The 22,598-nt window shown below is 36.8% G+C and overlaps 1 protein-coding gene across 2 annotated transcripts in view; it reads left to right on the top strand.

Annotated features, from left to right (window-relative positions):
- Window positions 1-22,598, top strand: part of AUTS2 (activator of transcription and developmental regulator AUTS2) — a 1,220,758-nt gene that overhangs the window by 550,061 nt on the left and 648,099 nt on the right. For both annotated transcript variants that reach the window (XM_075852897.1, XM_075852898.1), the window contains exon 4: window positions 1,309-1,344. In XM_075852897.1, coding sequence (XP_075709012.1) covers window positions 1,309-1,344 — 36 coding nt within the window. The remainder of the gene's footprint in view (window positions 1-1,308; window positions 1,345-22,598) is intronic.

Genomic DNA, 22,598 nt, shown 5'->3' on the forward strand with positions numbered 1-22,598 from the left:
TTGTCCTATCATTCATCGGATCACTGACGGGACTCGGACGGCACACACGGCTATGTGCATGAGGTCTTACACATTGTTGCATATAACAGTCAAAGTGATGATACCGTGATAGAACACTGTATGAAGGGTTTAGACCTTTTATGATGCAGTAGTCTGACTTCAGAGTTCCTAAAGTCAGACAAAACCCCTATCCAGGATTGAACTATGAACAGGGGATCAACTAGGTCTACAGGCTTCACCTAGATTAGGAAAAGTGTATGATGATCTTATTTTCATCGTGCAACTAAGATATACTGTATGCCAGCTAGAAGAAACACCCCTTCCAATTTCTCCAGCCACAGATAAAAGTAAATCTAAATATTCAATTTCTCCTTTAATAAATGAGATGAGGCTCCGCAGCTAGCGCAGAACTGTAGCAAAAATTAGAACTTTCCATCTAGTGTAGTGATGGATGGACTAGCAATTCTATTTTGTATGTTATAACAAACATACTCTTGTATGCATTTATTTTAGTCAACTTCAATTATTTTCTAGATAATGCTATGTAGGCAACAAGATAAATGTGCTGGAAAATAGTTTATGTGGTTGGCTAACATGAAACAGTCAATTCAGCTTTTTATTGGAAATGTGAAATGGGCAAATATTATTATGTCGATGATCAAATAGTGAGAAGTTTGGTAATTCTACAGTCTGCAGCTGCCTGATGTTTTAGTTCCCTGGCTGTGCCCACACGTTCCTCACATCTTAGACTACTAATTATGTTTACAACATGCCTCATTTTCCTCTGACCCCTGGGAATCAATTGGCAAGCAGGTCACACACTGAAAAAGTCATCCAAGCCCTGTAGGATTTTCCTTTTTGAAGTTAGTCTGTTCTTTTCTCCCTCTTGCCACTTTGTGGCCACAATACACAGTACCTTGGGATCAGGGCAGTGAATGTCAGCAAGTCAGGGAGGAAGTTTGATGAGTGTCTGCTTAGTCTCAGTGCAGGGCGAAATGCCATCATTACCCAGCTGCCTGTCAAATAAATTGGCAATTACGGCCACGGCAGAAGCCTGGAATTCAGTACATAACACGCTGCCATCCCCAAACCGCTAAGAGATTTAAAGGAGGAGGGGAAGTCAGGGAAAGGGGAATTAAGTAATGCTTTCCTTGTTCCAGTAGCAAATGACAAGGACCAGCATGCTGGTGCTGTGATATGGTGATGAAATAATATGGAAAGTGGTGGTAATGAGCAGTGCGGATTGGAACGTGTTAAAAACACAACACTGATTTTCCACTTAGTTTTTCTCTCTGTTTTCTATTGCAGAGCTCGGCTGCTTCCAGCTTGGGAACAGGCTACTTTGTAAGTGCAACTTATTTCAATATACCCTGTGAGACCATTGCATGACTAATGAGACTGCATGTGTATTTTTATAAATGTATAAATGTCATAGTTTACCATGTTATGAATACAAACAGGATACTTATTTACACAGTAAGAATTGGTACTATATATTTTTCCCAAAACGAACGAGGATATGACCCTTGGTAGCTGGCGGGCACAATATACTTAAACATAGAAAGGAGCTGCCTGCAACAGCCAACCCTATTTCCCAGCCACCACTAATATATGAAAAAGGAGTAACAATTTTATTAGCTACTTATAGCTGGACAGACCACAATTATATTTTTCCCAAACACAATTCACTCCCAAATTGTGTATACTCATCTTTGAAGGAAATTGATCAAATTATTTTCGAAATGAAACATATTAATTTCAGTCGCCAGACTCATCCATGTTGTCTGTTGCAATTTTCCTCAAGTAACTCAACTTTATCAAGTCTTTAAAATGAGTAAGTACATATTGTTGGATTTTAGACAGGTAGGTGTTTATTGTGTTTTAACAATGCCTTTAGAACTTTACAGTATAAACTTATATGTTGCAATATATGTTCATATGAAATAAACTTTGCTTTAATGTACTGAATTGCATATAATATTCATGGTTGAATTAATTCCTAGGAGTGAGATTTCCAGAAAGCTTGACTGATTCACATTTTGGAAACATTTGATAATCTGGAAAATGTTAATGATTATCATTTAAGAAATTTGAATGGGGAAATGTATAATGATAGTTACTGATACTGAAATTAAATTCTTGGTTTCTATAGGCACTAAACAGTGTATATAAGCATGAACTAAACGAGCAAAAAATTATTCACATTGCATTGTTCATACACATTAATGCAAGAAATTATAATAGAGAGTTTTCCATAGATATCTCCAGCCAAAAATGCAAAACTCACCTTTAAATAAAGATTCCATTATTTCTTTTAAAGGGAACCTGTCAGTAGGTTTAGAGCCACTAAACCACCAGCATGTCGTTATGCAGTTTGGGTTTAGTGTTCCAAATCTGCCTACGTCCAAAACAGAGATTTCGGGAATAGTTAGAAAATTAAAACTTACCAAGACCAATCCAGTAGAGGAGTTAAGCGGCATATGGCGCATTCACATTGGGCACATGAAGTCGAGGACAGTACACCTCGCTTCACTCCACATGCACAATGTTCTGTACACCTCGTTTCACTCCGCATGCACAATGTTCTGTCCTTTTTCGATGTGGGCAGGTCTGGTACACTAAACTTCAGCTGCATGACGGTATGCTGGGGGTTTAGTGGCTCCAAACCTAGTTAAAGGTTTCCTTTAAGTCATACCTATGATTTTTTGTTAAGAATTTACAGTAGTATAAAGCTGCAGGTGATGTGGTAATGACACTAGCCTAGGAAGCCTTGATCTCTTACATCAGGGTGCTGCTGACTCGCCTTTATAGCCTATATCCCTGACCTGGAAAACAGTGGGCAGCAATAAGTAAGAGAAAGTGAGCGCAAGGGGAACTGGTAGGAACATTTTTTAGTCAATATTCGGTTTTAAGTACTTGGCTGGAGAATGACTTAAGGATTCTTGATTATCTATTCCAATCCAATAGATAATGGTAAGCAAAGGTTAAATGGAAGCAGCTGCAATAATTCATATTTATATTTGCCATACATATAGTGGTGACTAGCAATTTGCATTATTATAGCAGTGATACATGATGTTATGTATTTTGTATTCTAGACATTACTTATCAGCTATTTTATGATGTATGAACATAACATTAAATTGCATGAGTCTTTAATCTAACATTATGCTCACAAAATTCAAAGTAGTAAAACAGAGCAGGTTGTGTATGTATGCAAGAGTAATCAGTGTCATCATTTTCACATATTCCGATTTGGGAAGCTTGGTGAACATAAGAAATGCCATCTGTTACTCTTTTGCACCATACTGAATTGAGGTTGGTAATTTGGAATAAATCCCAACTCCTGGAGAGTGTCAAAGTCTCTATATTGTACCACGTCTATGTTGTTTTGTAGAGAGATTTGTAATAGGATAATCAATTAGAAAAAATGGGTGCACTAAAAAAATCTATATGGTTATGTCTTGTTAAGTGCTTAACTGTACACATTTCTTATATTATACTATTTACTGTTAGACATATTTGCAGTTGTCCCAATCAATGATCAGTTTTTAAATAGCTATAATATTTTTTCTTACTTAAGAAAAATAATTTAATAGTTTAAGAGATTTCTTACTAAAGACATTGATGGCAAATTTCTAGGATGTGCCATCAAAGCCAGATTTGTGGGAGTCAGAGCATTTTAATCCCTGATGACCACTCGAACAATATGGCATCAGTTCTAGGATGGCACAATGGCCCTTTGACTCATGTAGGCTCTGCTTGGCATTTTTTGGGGGGCTAGATGGTGGACCATTAACTCTAATGGGCCAACCATGAAGCCTTTGGAAGAAGAATTGAGTGAAACTGTCAGGAGCCAATGAAGCACAGTACTTTCCTTGCACTGCTGCCACTTAATTCTAGTGATTGGATTTTGATTGGATTGGATTGGAGTCAAAGTGGTCAGACCCCTACAAATCAGACATTGATCATATATCCTAATGATAAGCCATCAATGTCGTAAGTGATCCCCCTAAAAACTTCTTAGGTTATGCACCTCAGTGTGTACATTTTCCAATCTAGAATTAAAAATAAGTGCTCTCTGCTTAGAAGAGCGTGGGAGAGATTTAAAGTACCCAAAGAATGAATGTTGTTTCTCTGAAGAAGAACTTGCCTTCTAATAAAGTCCTCTGATCACAGCAGCCTGGAACTCACAATTGTGACATCAGGACAGCAAAGGGCATGACGCTTAGACCTCAGTCTGAATTTGGCATAAAGACCCCAGTTGAAGGGCCATTGGGTTAAAAAAAAGAGACACTATTGGTGGAATTTATTATTAGCTTTAGGCTAATTTATGTAAAAAAGTTTCACATTTTGGAGAATGCCATATTTGCTCTAAAATTTGGGCTCAAAAGGGACTTGATAACCAAGAGGGCGCTGGGTTAGCAGGTTTCCAACAGATTTATGATTTCTAAAGACAGAAAATGTTAGCACAACAAATCCATTATAAAATGCTGTTTGGAAATGCCATTACTGCCTTCACATCATTCATACCAATTGAAGCAGTACTTTTGGAGACTACCAGTTAATGTAATCTCCAACCAAGCAGCCAGACAACTAACCTTCCCTGCATACATGCTATGGCCATGGTAACTATATATATATATATATATATATATATATATATATATATATATATATATATATATATATATGTATATATATATATATATGTACCAGGAAGAAAACTACTATAAATTGAGATGAGCCCTCCATTGAGTAGTATGAGTAGTAATCTGCTGGAGATACAGATGGAACACAGTAGTACCAAGTAGTAAGTGAAAGAGTGTGATGAGTAGATTTACGATTATATATCTTCTTATTGAAAAATATTAATATAAAAGGGTTGCAAAATGTTGAAAACAAATTTGTTTTGTCAGTTTAGAAGCGGACAATCTACGGGTTTAATTTTGCATTAGTAATGCTCAACTATCATAAGAGCACAGTCCAATGTTCTCCCGCCTGCTCTTATGTAAAGGCTTTTTTTTTTTATATAAGAAATTATACAAAGTTGTTTATTGAGTAAAACAGTAATGTAACCACTCTTGCTATATTTAGTCTGGACCCATTTTGTTAGATTTAGGACTCACTCACACAACTGTATTATGCCTCCATTTTGTATGGAGACGTGACAGAGGTATATGAGCCCTCTATTTTATACGGAGACTAGCTACATCGGATTTCATATGTACCAAGTTATTCTGCCCTAGAAGCATTACTCCAACGGATCCCCTATGTCGGTGCGCGGAGAGTGTACGGCTGTGTCCCAGGAAGCTGTATAGGCTCGGTTCCAGTGTGCATGAGACCTTGTTCAAGAATAATGTTTTTTGGATACTTAATTTACTCAAGCATGGAAAGTTGGCAAGATGGGACTGGAGGCTTTTGATCCTAAAATGTGCCACTATGCATTTTTCCCATTGATTAATGACCAGTACTTAATTAGATAATTTAATAAATATACATTGAAAATACTTAAGAATAAATCTGATGTACATTTATTATATTGGTTTACTTGTAAGTGCTCTTGTGATTAACTCTAGCCCTCCAATGAGGTAGCTTGTGAATGGTTTATTGCTTGTTTGTATTTTGTTTTCAGTAAAATATAATTCGATTACAGTATCCTCTTGGAAAGATTAGTGGCAAAATAATGTATACATTGTTTGAAAATAATAAAGCATAACATATTTTAAGCATATTTTTACTTTAAGATGTCTAGATGTCTCGGCGGCCTTGCAACATTTCTGCTTGGTAAATATCAACCATGTGAATGTTTTGGATTGTACACTGGAAAAATTATTGTTAAAATTGCTTTACTTATTTAGTCAGGCCCAAAGCCTTATTAACTTACATGAAATAAATATACAACAGATGTCCTCTGTGGCGTAGACAATGAGAGAATTCTTTTATAACAATTCGCTTTGACATGTGTTTGTAATAAATATGATTATTGCATTATCCCACAATATAGCAAAACACTGATTATACATCCTTGTTTATGCTATTAACCATAGACTTCAAGATCGCTTAGTGTGGGAAGAGACTATTTATGGCTTGCACTTAAAATCTAAGCTCATTTACTAAGAACAGAGGAGAAAGAAACAGAATAATGTTGAATATTATTATATTCCTCAAGGGTATGTGAATGTTAAGCTCTTGACAAGTATAATTTAAAGCATTTAATCAAATTTGTGTAATTCAATGCATTTGGTAGAAAAAAGCAAATTCACATACTGTACAGGAATAAATTGCTTTATCTTTTGAGAAATCATGTCTGTTCTTATATTATGCATATAAAGTGAAACCTTATGGGCTGCATATTCTTCAGCATACTGTGAAAAACTGGGAAAAGTCAGTAAGCTGCATCAAGATCACAATTTTACCAAGAAAAAACATTAAAATACATGTTTTATTTTTATCAGCTACAGTTCCCTTAAATTATAAAAAATTTTATGACATTTATTTCCTCCTGAATGCACTAAAATTAGTATTAAAGGAGATCAAAATATTTAAAGTGTACCTTCAGCTTCAAGGCGTTTTCCATTCCTATCCAAATTTTAAAAGTACGATACCGTGAGGAAAGCATGGAGTCCTATAGCCTAGGTAACAATACAATGTGAGATGACCCTCCTACAAAGACCTTCTAAATTGGAACCACCCAACCTTTTCTCTGTGAGACATTTAAAAGTCTGTCAGGACAGCCAAACACCTTGTATCTGGAGGTACTCTTTAAAGCCAAGGGTATTATGTTAATGGATAAACCTTCCTAACTGTTTATTATCTCAGGTTATTTCTTTTATTAACTATACTGTATATTTGTGCATTATCACTATTCGACTATCAGCAAACACGCACATTTTCTATCTGTTCTTGTTCATTAAAGGGATTATCTCGTGATGGCAAACCTTGTCCATATTCTCTATTTGGACATATGGATTTCTAAAGAGGGGGTCCTTCAGGACACCTCTCTATGTGCCAGACCAGAGGGATGCTCCTACTCTGGCCAGCCCGGCACATCAATGCTTTAGATCGACAGTCATTTATTGGAACGGCCGATTTGTAATGCTATATTTCTACTGCCGAAATATATTCCTAAACGGGACTTCCCCCAGATATAACAGCTTCATAAAACAATCTCTTTAAGAAAGAAAAAATAATTATTGGATGAGTTTCTTTCTTTTTCAAATTATCTTTTATTGAGAAAGTACATAACAAAAAGGGCACAATCAAGAGTACAAAATACATGGCATATCATATGATGACCTATTAAGTGAGTAAGCAATAAGAATAAACCAGAAAATGAAAACTGGGTAATCCAATATTAGGCCCCATTCACATCATGTTATTGGTCTATGTGTTACGTACACGCCGGGAAAAGCTCCTGATATATATGTTAAACGTAGGCTGTGATGGATGCCTAACAGTGGAATCCATCACCCATAGACTATTATCAGACCCGTTAGATGGATACTTCATAAACTCTTATGACCTTTTCATGACGTGTCCGTTCAATGGATGCCATAATAGCCAATGGGTCACTGATACTACTTATGCATTCGTCAGGCATTCATCACCCATAGACTATTATGGCATCCGTTTAATGGATATGTCATTAAAAGCTGTTGAAAGGCACACATGCAATTGATGCCTGTGTCGTATGCGATACAGTGTCATCCGTCACTCAAAGTGGATCCCATTGGATGGTATGAAAAAGGTATACCATTGTATTTTAGCCTCCAACGAGCTAATGGAGCCTTATTGACATGTTTCGCTTGTACGTCAGGAGCTTCAGCTTCAGGACATTCGCTATTGCCATCCAAATCTTGATGCCGAGATCAAAATTTCACATTTGAAATGCTGCATTCTAAAGGGGATATGTATTTTTATTTCTCTTTTCTAGACACATAGGGATTTCTAATTATTCCAAAGTGGAGCTAATATATTTTTATTTTGGGGGTCTTATATAGGGAAAATTGGCAGAAAAAGGGAGAAAGAGAATGTTCACATTATTTTCATATTCTGTTCTAAGGTAGTTGGTTCAATGAACAATATTTACCCCAAAAATGTATCCCATAATTCTCCTGTGAATATGATGGCAAATGTATGTACATCATCTAACATATAATGCCACTATAGCGATACAGGAGCAAAGCCTTCGTTATTTGAGCGCACTCCAAGAAATTTACAGACAATGATCTTATATTTCAGTTTGCTATCACAGTTCAGGTTTGGATTGTCAAAATGACAGACTGAAATAGTGCTGAAACCCTGCGCAGGAGAGACCAGTGCCATCAAACGGACCATGTAAAATGTCGGGGCCCGGCAGGCAAGAAGGGATTAATAGTTAATTACTTTCAGCCAAATATATGTCGACTCTGTTTAGCAGCCTTTTGTTTCTCAGATCTCACTCTGACAGGAGACGAGAGAAAACATTTTTTTACAGTACAGACCCCAGGAAAATTTGTTACTACAAACATTTTTTCCTGTGAGTGCCATGATTTGCTTTCACGGTGATCATGTGATAGGGACCTGAACCACGCAGGTCTCAATGATGTCACAACGATCAGAGGCTGTTGGTAACTTCGCGATCCGGGTGTTGGGGCTGCTGTGGGAATCCAATGGTCAGCAGAAGAGTAGATGTAAATATATATCGGTTCTGCACAAAGCAAAGCAAAAGATGACACATATCTACAGTGTAAGGTCCTATATACAAAATATATATACACAATTACGTCCAGAATTATTTGGACAGTGACAAGTTTTGGCACTTTAGCTGTTTACCAAAACATATTGAATATACAGTTATATATTCAATATGGGCTTAAAGTGCAGACTCTCCGCTTTCATTTGAGGGTATTCACATCCTAATTTGAGGAAGGGTTTAGGAAATACAGCTCTTTAATATGTAGCTGCCTCTTTTTCCAGGGACCAAAGGTAACTGGACAATTATCTCAAAAGCTTTTTAATGGGATGCATAGGCATTTTCCCTCGTTAATCCATCATCAATTAAGCAAATAAAAGGTCTGGAGTTGATTCCAGGTGTGGCATTTGCATTTGGAAGCTGTTGCTGTGAACCCACAACAGGAGGTCAAAGGAGCTCTCAATGCAAGTGAAACAGACCATCGTTATGCTGAAAGGAGTGGCCAAATCAACAGTTTGGTACATTCTTAATTTTTAAAAAAAGAGCGCACTGGTGATCTCGTGAACTCAAAAAGGCCTGGACATCCACGGAAGACAATAGTGGTGGATGATCACAGAATCCTTTTCATGGTGAAGAAAAAGCCCTCCATAACATCTACCCAAGTGAATAAGACTCTTCTGGAAGTAGGTGTATCAGTATCTAAGTCTACCATATAGAGAAGACTTCATCATGGTTCACCACAAGGTGCAAACCATTAATCAGCCTCAAAAATAGAAAGGCCAGATTAGACTTTGCCAAACAACAGCTAAAGAAGCCAGTCCAGTTCTGGAACAGCTTTCCTTATACAGATGAAACTAACATCAATCTGCACCAGAATGATGGGAGGAAGAAAGTATTGAGAATGCTTAGAACGGTTCATGATCCAAAGCACACCAAATCCTCTGTAAAACATGGTGAAGGCAGTGTGATGGCATGGGCATGCATGGCTGCCAAAGGCACTGGGTCACTAGTGTTTATTGAGGATGTGACTAAAGACAGAAGCAGCCGGATGAATTCTGAAGTGTTCAGGGATATACTTTCTACTCCGATTCAACCAAATGCAGCAAGGTTGATTGGACGTCGCTTTTCGCAGTACAGATGGACAATAACCCAAAACATACTGCCAAAGCAACCTGAGAATGCATTTCACTTGCTTAAGACAAAAATTAAGGCAGAAAGACCAACAAACAATCAACAACTGAAGACAGCTGCAGTAAAGGCCTGGCAAAGCATCGCAAAGGAGGAAACCCAGCGTTTGGTGATGTCCATGGGTTCCAGACTTCAGGCCATCATTGCCTGCAAAGAATTATCTACAATGTATTACAAAAAAAAAAACATTTTATTCATGGTAATGTTAATTTATCTAATTACTTTTGAGCCCCTGAAATGAGGAGGCTGTGTAGAAATATGATTGCAATTCCTAAACGTTTCACAGGATATTTTTATTTAACCTCTTTAATTAACCAGTTCAGGACCGGGCTATTTTGAGCCTTCAGGACCAGACACCATTTAGCCCTTTTTAGCACGTGTTTGTTAAATGGCTAACTTTTTTATTTGTTGGGCTAACTACGTGATTTTTGCGATGTTTTTTCCGTAGACAATGCAGGTTTCTTTTTTTATTGTTTTTATACACACCTTTTTTGCTATTTTAGAATTTTTATTCATAAAGTTTGAAAATAATAGTCCAAAAATAAGCTTTTTTACGTTTCAGCTATTTTTTTTGGTAATAACATAGTTTTACACTAAAATAGACCTTTTATTTGTGTTTGTCGTTGTCTACCGTAAATTTTAATATATTACATGTCTATATTAGGGTAATTGGGTCAGCGCTAGCGTTACAAAAATTATTGGCGGGGGGGGACTTTTTTTTTTGGAGTGGGTATTTTATGTGTATCTATTATAAAAAAAAAATTGCACTTGACTTTACTATTTTTTTATTACTATGGTCTGTCCCTCAAAGGTCAAAAAAGACCTTTGGGGAACTTTATATATTTTTTTCTTTCTTTTACACCATGTTTTTCCACTGTAACTGGAGCTGCACAGCAGCCCCAGTTACAGGGGAAATCAGCCCTCTCATAGTGACGATTGTCACTAATAGGGCTGTGCTGGGTCTAGTAAGACCCAGCAGCAGTCTTTCAGTAACGGCACCCGGTGATCATGTGACCAGTCACATGATCACCGGGAGGAATAGAGACAGCGCCGCTGCTGCGGTCTCTATTCCTATACACAGCGTTCATTGAGCGCTGTGTAAAAAGACATCGGAGAAGACAGAAGCAGTGAAAGCTGCTTCTATCCTCTCCTCAGAGTCCCCGGCAGTCACTGACAGCCGGAGACCCGACATTCAGCTGCCCGAACATGCGGGCAGCAAGTTAAAACCCGAGCCGTAAAAAGTCTCTGGCTCGGGTTTTAAGGACCCTGACCGCTGCCCGTAAAAACACAGCCAGCGGTCGGGAACCAGTTAAACCTCAAAGTCTACACTTCAATTGTATCTCAGTTGTTTCATTTCAAATCCAAAGTGGTGACATGCAGAGCCAAAATAATGATGATTGTGTCACTGTCCAAATATTTCTGCACCTAACTATATATAATCTATATATTCTTTTGCATATATAGTGCATATGCATTAGAAATCTATTTACGAGCTATATTCGAATGTGACAGGGCTTATACATCAATATATTTGGAGTATGTCAGTTTGGAATAAGAAGAAGCTTAGCAAATCTGCCAAAGCAGAGAGGCGTTTGGAATTCAAGCAGGGAAGTTCCACTTCAGTCATGATTCAACTATGCACTATGCATTATAACACATTGTATGATCTATGAAACTCCACCATGATCATACATAAGGAATGTGGGAAAGACTATTCTGTTCTGGCATTAAGCGCTTTGGCACCACTATTATAAGTTGTCCAGTACAGTACTTATTTACTGTAATATAAGTAAGATTGTTCTGTTTTTGCTGGAAAACTAATTACATTTCTTATGAGTTTGTCTATGTGCGTAATACTCAAGGGAATTAATATATGAATTACTGAGATCAGGTATATCACAATATTATTGTCTTGAAAGTTGAGATTTAGTTCTAGGTCAAAATAACTTGTAGTGATTCTGTTTTGAGTGCATAGGATTAGTGCTCTAATTAATTTCACTGGAAATTGGCACTTACAAGCTTGCTATTGAAATATTTTATCATCTTCATCTTTCTAGGATCATATTTCATTGAGGGCATTGGCAGCTGTTGGCAATTAGTGGGAAAGCATTATGAGATATAATTTCACATACACCTGTTGAGCATTTTCATTGATCTGTGCATTTATATTTATGTAAGAATAAGGATACGGATTTAGTCTGAGTTGCCCAACCTTAGTATCTTACAGATATCCTGTTCTACAGTTTCTATCCCTTTTGAAACGCTGGCTAGCTTATTGCACCTGACTGCAAAGCATTAATAGATCTTTATGAGAAAACAACATGCAAAGGAGAAGGAATAAAAATGTATTATACAACCTCAAAATGTTGTAAAAAATCCTAAGTAAATCCAGCGTTTACGGCCGTGACATGAGAAATATCATATGTTAAAATAAAAACCGTTACTTTGAAGTATGAGATAGTAGTTTAGGTAATAGAGGACACTTGGCAAAAAAATAAAACCTTTGGGTTCCCCCTTCCTAGTTAGAGTGTCATATAAAGCTTGGTCATACATAATAAATAATTGTTGGCAGAGCCATAATGTGTTTTGGTGTTGTCCAACTCTCCTCCATGGTCTGCATTTTAACAATAAACATGAACACTTCCCTAATTGAGTTCTTCTAGTTTGTACTGCTGACAGTTGGGGCATAAAGTAACAAGTTCCGAAATCAAGTTTGGAATATCTGAAAATCTCTTAAGTGGGACAGGAATTGGAGGCTCCTGGGTAATTGCCCCTTTTTTCTACCTGACCCTGCATAGAAACCTGTATGTACATCATAGGATATGGCAATGTGTCGTACTGATGTAGTCCATAATATATGGCAGAATATGTAAACCTCAAAAGGTGACGTGGTAAAAAAGAAGTGTTGGGGTACACTTATTTTCTAGATGACATTCCATAATGTTACATGATCAATTCTGGTGAAGGTTTTCCAGTATTCTTGGCTTTTTTAAATTGTACAGCTCTCATTAGCAAAAATATTTCATATTTCCTTGGACTTTCTAGAACTCAGTTTGTATATCAATGTGTGCGTTCTGGAATTCGGTCTTTGGAATAAGTTATCTGACATTTCATATAAGATAAACAATGCAATAGTTCACAAATTTATAATTGTCTTCTTTGTTTTTTGGGGAAATCAAATTAGCTACTTAATCTGTAAGTGTTATGTAATATTTCCAATGCTGTGCCATAGATCCCCAAGGAAACAATCTCTTAGCCAGTCTTACAGATTTAGCACACCTGAATTTGTCATTTAGCCCCCTACCTGCACCACAATGTAACTGTATATCATGGTAAAGACAAATTTTCCACACCTTGACGTACAGTTACGACAATGTGATGGCGCAAGCTATTAGCAGCGTGTGCCACTGTACTATACAGGTAACATCCCGCTGCAACAGCTGGGATAAGAAATAACTCCGATCCCAGACGTTTAACCGCTTAGATGCGCGGTTAATAGCAACTGCGGCATCTTTGAATTTTAACAGAGGGAGGGGGCACCCTCAATTTCGCAATCAGTATTTAGGTGTCGCAATCGTGGTGTGTCAATGATTGTTATGGCAGCCGTGGGCCTAAAAAAGCACCCCAGGCCTGCCATGTCAACGTATATGCCTATTAGGACATTTGAAGGGCATGGCCTAATAGATTGCCTGTCAGTTTTACACGGACAGGCAATAATGCTTTGGTATACTAAGTATACCAATGCATTAATGAAGTGATCAAATGATTATTCATCAATATTGTGATCATCATAAACATTGTGAAGTCGCCTAGTGGTAAAAAATAACAAAAACAGTTTACTGTAAAAATAAATAAAAATCAAACCATTTTTCCCATATAAATGGTTTTATTTTGCAAAAGCATTTAAAGGAAAAAAATACACATATATGGTATCGCCACAATCGTAACAACCCATAGAATTAAGTTAAAACATTATTATAACGGCACAGTGATCGTGGCGGAATAGCTGTCTTTTTCAATTCTCTCAAAAATAGGACAATAGAAGTAAATCAATATTCTATATGTACCCTAAAATGGTTCTATTAAAAACATGAATCTTCCCACAAAAAACAAGTCCTCATACAGTTACATTGATGGAAAATTAAAAAGTTATGGCTCATAAAATGCAACAATGAAAAAATTAAAAAAGGTGCTTTGTCCTAAAGATCCAAAATAGGCCTTTTTGTAAAGTAGTTAAAGGGACCGTATCATCAGAAAATGACATATTATTTAAATGTGCTATTATTAAGACATTTTTGGTGCTGGTATTTTATTATTTTTTTGTTGTTATTGTTACTATCCATACAAAATACAATCTTGTAATGTTGGCGTTTTCACACTGGCCACTAGAGCAGTAACAATAAGCTGATAGTTCCTGTTCTCGGTAGCTCACTTGTCAGCTTTGCAGCGTATATACAGACATAGGATGAGGAGAATAATCTTCTTATCAATAGATGCGGACGAGTTAATGACAGCTCTATTGTACTACTACTACTACTACTACTGCTACTACTACTACTACTACTACTACTACTACTACTACTACTACTACTACTACTACTATTACTACTACTGCTATTACTACTACTACTGCTATTACTACTACTACTACTACTACTACTACTACTACTACTACTACTACTACTACTGCTACTACTACTACTACTACTACTACTACTACTACTACTACTACTACTACTAGATAAGGTAGGATAGCAACACTATACACAAAATTTTTACAGAAGAGGATCTGTATGCAGCTCCGCTGTCACTCCATGGTCTCCGTGGGAAGACTGTACTCCGGTAGACTGTAAAAATCTATGACATTTCTCTGTCAATTGACTCCCATTTATCTCAGCTGCTAATAAACCCTGCTGCACTGTCTATACAGACAATACACAAAGGAAGTGTATGCCTCTAATATGCCCATCCTAGAGAAGTTTTTAAAATAAAAATAACTATAATATTTAAAAATAAGAACTGTAAACTACAGATAATACATTGTGTGTCTGCTAGACCTGGTACATCTGCACTGTACTTCATATTCCATTACTGGTTCTTTAGTATAGTTGCTATTAATACAAATATCTTAGTTAGTCTTGGTTATTGAGGTCTTCCATCTTTGCTTGACCTTTGTTTCCGTATTCATTTTTTTTCCATTGACATCTTTACACAATAAAAGTAAATATGAACTTTTAATCTCTTAGCGAATCTGGAAAACAGTCATTCTCCATATGTGTATCCATATTTAGTATTTTTATTGATGTTGTTGCAATATTATTCATTTTCCTTTTTGCCAGTTGTCTAGAATCCATTCTTTGGTTTCGTTAAGATCTTTATCCATCTTGATTTTGTAAATTACAGTTTCTTTGTCTTGTTTTAATATCAATGTATCTCAGTTCTTGAATAATTTACTATGAGGCCTAGTTACTAAATTGTTTGAGGATTTGTTTGTTTTTTACTTATATTGAAGCTTGCACATTTGAAGTTCATGATGCTTTCAACGGCATAAACTCAAATGAATTCAGTGTTGTATGACATTGGGTAATGATCACAAGAATCTGAACAACATTTTTTTGAGTATTACAGGGAATGTGTAATGTAATTAATTTTAGTTTTATTAATTCAAATTAAGTATATAGATGATAAATAATGTGTGCTAGCATTGTTCATCTTGGTCCTTTCTTTAATATGTGCTTATCCATATAGTTTACTGGGTAAAAAACAGAAGTGGTTTACCGTTGCCTTCTTCCATGCGGTTTAATTTGGTGTCACCTATCTAAACGTTTGCTACCTTATAAAAGTGGTATGTTTTGCCTTGAACATCTTATAAGATGTGTTTGGCATGAGTGACCCTAACAGAAGTTAAAACTCCAGGCAACAAAGCTGATGCCTGCAAGCCTCCCATCTTGACTAGGCACCATACCGTGAGGAGCAGTTGAATAAAATCAATGCAATTAATGTGGAAAATAAGAGGATGTAGAACTCTTTAAAATGTATAATTTTTTGCTCCAATGGCCTCTTTGACATTTATTTAGATAGAGCACAACTGGAGTTGAAGCTGAAAAGAACAGTAGTTTACGGTGGTAAAATTAAAACAAAAGCAATGCATATAAATAAGCATACTGTGTACTATAAAGCCTTTATGTCCATTCAGAATTATTGTCTGATAAAATGTAGGACACCAGATTGAATTACATCATTGAACCAATGCCATCCACTGTTAATGGTAATTGGCGGCTATAGCGGGCTTTCTTAGCAACATCTCAGATATTTACCTCCTACTGTTTTTCAATTCAAACCTTTGATGAAAATATTCCCAGTACTTCTTTAACGCAGACGCCCAACTGTCTTTCTTGACAAAAGCAAGGTCTCTAAATCAGATCCTGACAATTTGTGACACAGCAGTCTATCCAAATCACCTTTTACCTATGTTTCTATGTCATTATAAAAAGGGGAAAAAAAATCTCCTACACAGAGCTGTTCCACTGTGATACACACCTTTCAGCCATAACATTAAAACCACCTGCCTAATATTGTTTAGGTAGCCCTCATGTCACCAGAACATCTCTGACACATGGAGGCATGGACTCCACAAGACTTGTTTTATCTGGCACCAAGACGTTTGCAGCAGATCCTTTAAAGCAGTTTTCCCATCTTGGACATCTATGGCATATCCACAGGATTTTCCATAAAACACCTCTGGGACCTGCACCTATCTCTAGAATGGGGCACCCTAAACCACATTCTAGCTTACTTGACTCTGCTGCTTCCCGGCCACTTCTGGTTAGGTGGTCAGGAGTCCCGGAAACAGCCGAGAGCTCACTGAGCTACGCTGTTTCCGTAACTCCCATAGAAGTGAATGAGTTACTGAAACAGCGTAGCGCGGCAAGCTACACAGTTTCCGGAAATCATTAACTTCGGAAACAGCGTAGCTCGCCGTGGTACGCTGTTTCTGAAACTCCCATTCGCTTTTATGGTAGTTACCCCTTTTCAGTTTTTCAATTTTGTTTTTCCTACCTGTCTTCAAAAGCCATATATTTTTTATTTTTCAATCAATATAGCCGTAATAGGGCTTGTTTTTTTGTAGGACGAGTTGTAATTTTTTATGCCACCATTTAATGTATCATATAATGTACTAGGAAACAGAATTAAAAAAATTTGTGGGGTGGAATGGGAAAAAAAACACGTGATCCCTCCATAGCTTTAGTTTTTAAGGCATTCACCGTGAGGTAAAAACAACATGTTAGCTTTATTTTGCAGGTAAAAATGATTAGGGTGATACCAAATTTGTATATATATATATTTTTTTTTTTAAATCTTTTACTACTTTTACAAAATAAAAACCATTTGCTATAGAAAAAAATCCGTTTTGTGTCGCCATATTCTGAGAGCCATAACTTTTTTATTTTGTAGATGGAGCGGTGTGTGGGTTTGTTGTATGCCCGCTGAGTATGTAGTGGGCTCAGCTCCCTTGAGCCCGCATGATACTCCCCATTCCAAACATTACGTACAGTTACGTCGTAGATCATTAAGGAGTTAAACCAAACCAGCATGTCATGTGAAAGTGACAGCTATATATATGGGTAGAGGAAGGGATAACCACAGTGCATTCTGGATGAGCTGTCTTGAAGAAGCCCGTCCAAGGTCATGCGATCCTTTTTCTCATCTGTAAAATAGCAACTGCCGCTTATATATATCTAAAGTTTGGTGCTTTTACCACTGAAATGTACCAACATCATATACAACATGATGGCATAGCGGATTTGGGTACAGACAGTACAGAATTTGTACCTCAGGAACCTGTAGGCACAAAAAGGCTGAACCCTTATTCCCTCCCATTTTTAAAATCACAAACAAAAATATGTCCCTTATGCAAATAAGCATGTCAATTAAATCTAAAATGAATGTATATTATTGACCAAGGATTATAAGTGCTACATAACATGTAAATATGTATTGAATGGAGATTACAGCACTAACCTCTATTCCGTCATGTTTTTCCCCTCAGGTGCTCCCTCAGTTACCCTTTTACACAGGAATACACCTCTGTTCAAACTATCCTCGTAGCTTCCGTTCATGCCTATGTATTCCAATGCATTAAGGTACTGCAGGCCTGCTTTAACAGAGACAGTCCTCGGAGGCTTTTTTTTTAGACCCAGGGCTGGCATCTGCTATCGCTGAGCTGACAATCAGGTAATAAAGAGATCCCTCTCCCTTGTGATGCCATGATCACTATTGATTGTGGCATCACAAGGGTTAAATGGCCAGGATTGGAGTTTTCTTCAACTATGGTCGTTGTTACAGAGTGGTAGCTGTTAAGTGCAGCCAACCTAGTGTATGATTCTGTGCCACCACAACATCTTAAATGAGCGCCTAAGTACTAGCTAAGAACAGCACTATCGCCAAGTAGAATACATTTACGGCTTGTTTGCGCCAAGGGGTTAAGTACAACTACATCTAAAATACACACATTCTTCCTATCGAAAATAATCATATTACAAAATCCAAGCAACAAGATGGTATATTATGCCATTTCTTTCTAAGCACAGGTGGAAAAATCTCTCAGGCTATGAAAAGAATGTGTGACCTAGTTGTGACCATTAGATGGTACTGACTTTCAGGACCATGCGAGGACATTTACATGGATGTTGATTTTACATTGTTATGGATGGAAATGTTCTTTTAAATGTCTTGTTTTGTCATTTTATATATCCATACCCACCTTCCCACTTCAGAACAGATACTATTTAAAAAAAATCTTAAGAGAAAATCGAAAACAGCTTTATTTATGCCTCTATATGCAGCTGCACATGGCGTCACCTTGGTGTCCAACATCCAAGCTATGGCTTTTTAAGTGCCCGTGAATTAATTATACCAGCAAATGGCACAACCAATGCTAAACTCACTTAGTTTTAGCATGATTATTTCTAGTATATTAGGTAATTTTGCCATGAATTGGTACTGGTTAATCTCAATGTCAAAATGTTTATTTACTCCTCTCTTTAAATAGACCAAATGGCAATAAAATTGGAATCTCAATTTATTTTAGTTAGAAAACTGATCTTATTTTCTGACTTTCATATTTTTAAATCAAACTTTCTTTTGACAGTCAATATTATTGACATGCATTAGTAGTCACAAATTGACAGATTATCTTGAAGCTTAAATTAGAGCTGGTCTTTGAACATTTAATCCTTTTAGTAAGTAAAGGTCTAAAGAATCCAAGTGACAGATAAGCCTCCAGCAGTGTAACCTTGCGATCACTTGTGAGTCAATCACATGGTCACAGTTCACTAGCATTTGTGATATGAGCATTTAATGAAGCCGGCTTGTGTGTTTAATCTGTATTCTATAAAAGGCAAGACAATATAATTGAAGGGTCATGGTCCCTTTTGCGCTCCATTCAATGTAAAACTGTAATTTATTATAGTATATACAGTGTATATCCCATATTTCTTCTTGTTATGTGAATTTGAAGAATGATGGAATACCGTACTCTGTACTGTACGATGACCTATGTATGCTTAAAAGTTATTTACAAATTCTGATACTGTATGTCTTTCAAAATAATGCCGCTTACTAAACTAAAATTATTACTTTTATAATGCCCGGTTTAAATTCACTATACGTGGCCATTTCACGTGAAACATCTGTCAAAAGCTGTGTCATGGTTTATGTTTGTAGTGGAAGTCCCGACGCAGTGCCAGATCTGCTATATAACGGATACCAACAGCTCCCGACGGATCCTATTGACTTACTATTAGGTCTGTCGGGTTCCGTCGTGGTGTCTGTTGTTTTGGCAGAGAGAGCAGTGCTGCATACATTGCTATTCCTACCATCAAATCGAACAGAATTGGCAAAAGTGGTTCTGAACAGAGTCTCTGACACAAATGTGAACATACCCTTAGCACCCGTTGATCTTAAAAAAGATAAAATAAATAATTATTGACAAGAGTTGCTGTGTTTTTTTTTTTTTATTATTACAAATTTATACTTTTATCATATTATCATAGCTGTTTTCTCACAAGCTGTGTCTTCCATTGAAAAGAATGGAAATGTAAAAAGGAGGAGATTGCATTCCTTGCTCTCAAGGAACATGTGGGATATTGTGGACATTCACACCCCAGTGTCTTTTTCCATGTGTACTTATCTAAGGAAGACATATAAAGCATGGGGGTTATCATTATGGGAGTAACATGTACAAGACTAAGAAACATGAAGAGAGAATTGTTTGTGAACCTGCTTCCAGGCTGGGCAGCTGATCAGCTGATTGATCTGGCCAGCCTGCTAGAGTAATGAGACGCCAGTCAATCAGCTGTCGGGTCCGGCATACACTCATATTAAGCAGCGCTCTATTCAGAGTGCCTCCTTCTGGCCTTATTTGCAGTTTCTGCTGCTGCTGTAGGTAGGGATTCTCTAAAGTTAGGGCCATATTAGGGTTACCTTGCAGACCTCAGAGGTTGCTTACTGGTTTAGCTTGTGCCCAGTCTGACTGTAATACCTTTTTGAGTTTAACGGTACCATGACAGCATACCAGTACTTCTAAACTAGAAAAAAAATGCCCTCTCTATTGATATGTACAATATGTGTAGTACTGGAATATTTGTTCAGTGTAGTGGTCATAGTACACCTATTTTTCCTTTCCTTTGCATCCTAAGACCATTTCACGATTGCTTTGACACATGCGTACATGCTAAGTCTGTTTTGTACTGTAATTTGGTATCTTTTAGCAAAACTGTCCACAATACCATCGGTGTATTTTGCACTATAGTATGTTTGAGCTGTTAGTGACTGCCCATGGGCCTTTTTACGGCGGTCACTAACGGGCTTTATTCTGATGCATATGCCTTTTTACAGCGCTACATCAGAGAAAAACGGCGCTGCCTCAGATTAAAACAGTGCGGTCGGGAGCAGTAATAGCTCCCTGCTTTCAGCTACCGGATGTAGCTGAAGGCTTGGAGCAGTCCAGCTTGAGCAGGCGGGATCAACATTGATCCCGTCCGTTTAAATCATCAGATCCAGCGGTCAATAGCGACCACCACATCTCGACAACCACATGGTTTTAGATCACAATGCGATCGCGGGGTGCCGATGGTTCTTGTGGCAGTCGGGGGCCTAACAAAGGCTCCCAGTTCTACCTTTAGTGAACGCCTGCTAACAAATGCCTGTAATTTTTACACTGACAAGCAATAATTCACTGTAATACAGAAGTATTGCAGTGTATTATAAAAGCGATCAAACGATCGCACAGTAAAGTCCCATAGTTGGACTAAAAAAAAAAAGTTTAAAAAGTTTAATAATGTTAATAATAAATAAATAAATAAAAACCCCAAGTAAAAAAATAATAAAACCCGACTTTTTCTCCTTACAAAATGCTTTATTATGAAAAGACAAAAAAAAAGTTAAAAAGTTGCATACATTTGGTTAGCAAGTCGTTTTTACCGCATGGTGAGTGCCGTAAAAAACGAAGCCCCCAAAGATTGAGGAATCACTATTTTTTTCCTATTCCACCTGAACAAAGAATTTTTTTCCAGTTTCCCACTACATTATACAGTACAATAAATAGTGCTGTGAAAATCTACAACTCTGATACCTGAGTGTGAGCTTTCCTATTTACAAGAAGGCAACTCTGACAGCACATCCCATTTGTTACCTTGTCTATATGATTTTATTCCTATGAAATTGGGTTACTGGTCCCCATCAAGATTTTAGTAGCCAAATGAAAGAGAAAATGCTCTACAAATTAAATTCTAATTTACCATCCAAACCAACCCAACCCTGAGGTCATTAAGTAGGAGTTTCAGTAGAATTAAATTGTGTTCAATTATGTTGTGTTTGTTATATTAAGAAAAGGAAACAAAATCTAAAGTATTTAGCAGACTGGGTTTAACAAAACAACTGCTAAACTTGCCTGAGAACAAGAGGCTTTTTTAAAATATTTTGTTGTAATGGGGAATTTAAAGTGTCATTTGGAATCATCTGTTGTAGCCTCATTTTTTCCAAGCCTCGAGTAGAACGCTGAACCATCTGTCACCAGTGCGTGTATTTTTCTCTTTACAAATAAAAATCTTTCACAGCTTATTAGCTCACCTCTTTGTATGGATCCTGCAGGCCCGCCTAAATACTGTACCATGTTTTGCTGGAAGATGTCTTTACATATCATATTAATTTAATTCATTGGAGGATGTTAATCATCCCTGGGTAGTATTTCAAGAGTTCACATCTGACTTCATTGTACTTTTAAAATAGTTTGAGTGCCAACAGGAGCAAGACAGCTGGCTTGATGTAGACTAAATCAGATGTGATATCCATCTTTACAACTTTACTTCCTTTTTAAAGCTTTCCCAAGCTATATTGTCAGATTTTACTACTTGGAATTGTTATGTGTTTCTTGACGTAAAGGTGAACTATTCATTTCATTTTGAAAAATGAAACTACTAATAGGGAATTATTTCCCAGACAGCCAAAAGGCAATGTCGAAATAGGAAAAACATGTGTTGGTCTATTACACAAGCAACAATTTTTCTTAAATAATAACAATTAAATGAAAATGATAATAATAATAATAATTTATTTATGGCTATCTTTGTATTCCTATTATAGATGTGAAAAAAATAACTTAAATGGACACTAACTTTTCAAACAAATTATGCTAATCTAATAGTATACCTGTTTTTGTTTAAATTTGAAC

The sequence above is a fragment of the Rhinoderma darwinii genome, chromosome 2 (assembly GCF_050947455.1).
Source record: "Rhinoderma darwinii isolate aRhiDar2 chromosome 2, aRhiDar2.hap1, whole genome shotgun sequence".
NCBI classification, from domain to species: domain Eukaryota; kingdom Metazoa; phylum Chordata; class Amphibia; order Anura; family Rhinodermatidae; genus Rhinoderma; species Rhinoderma darwinii.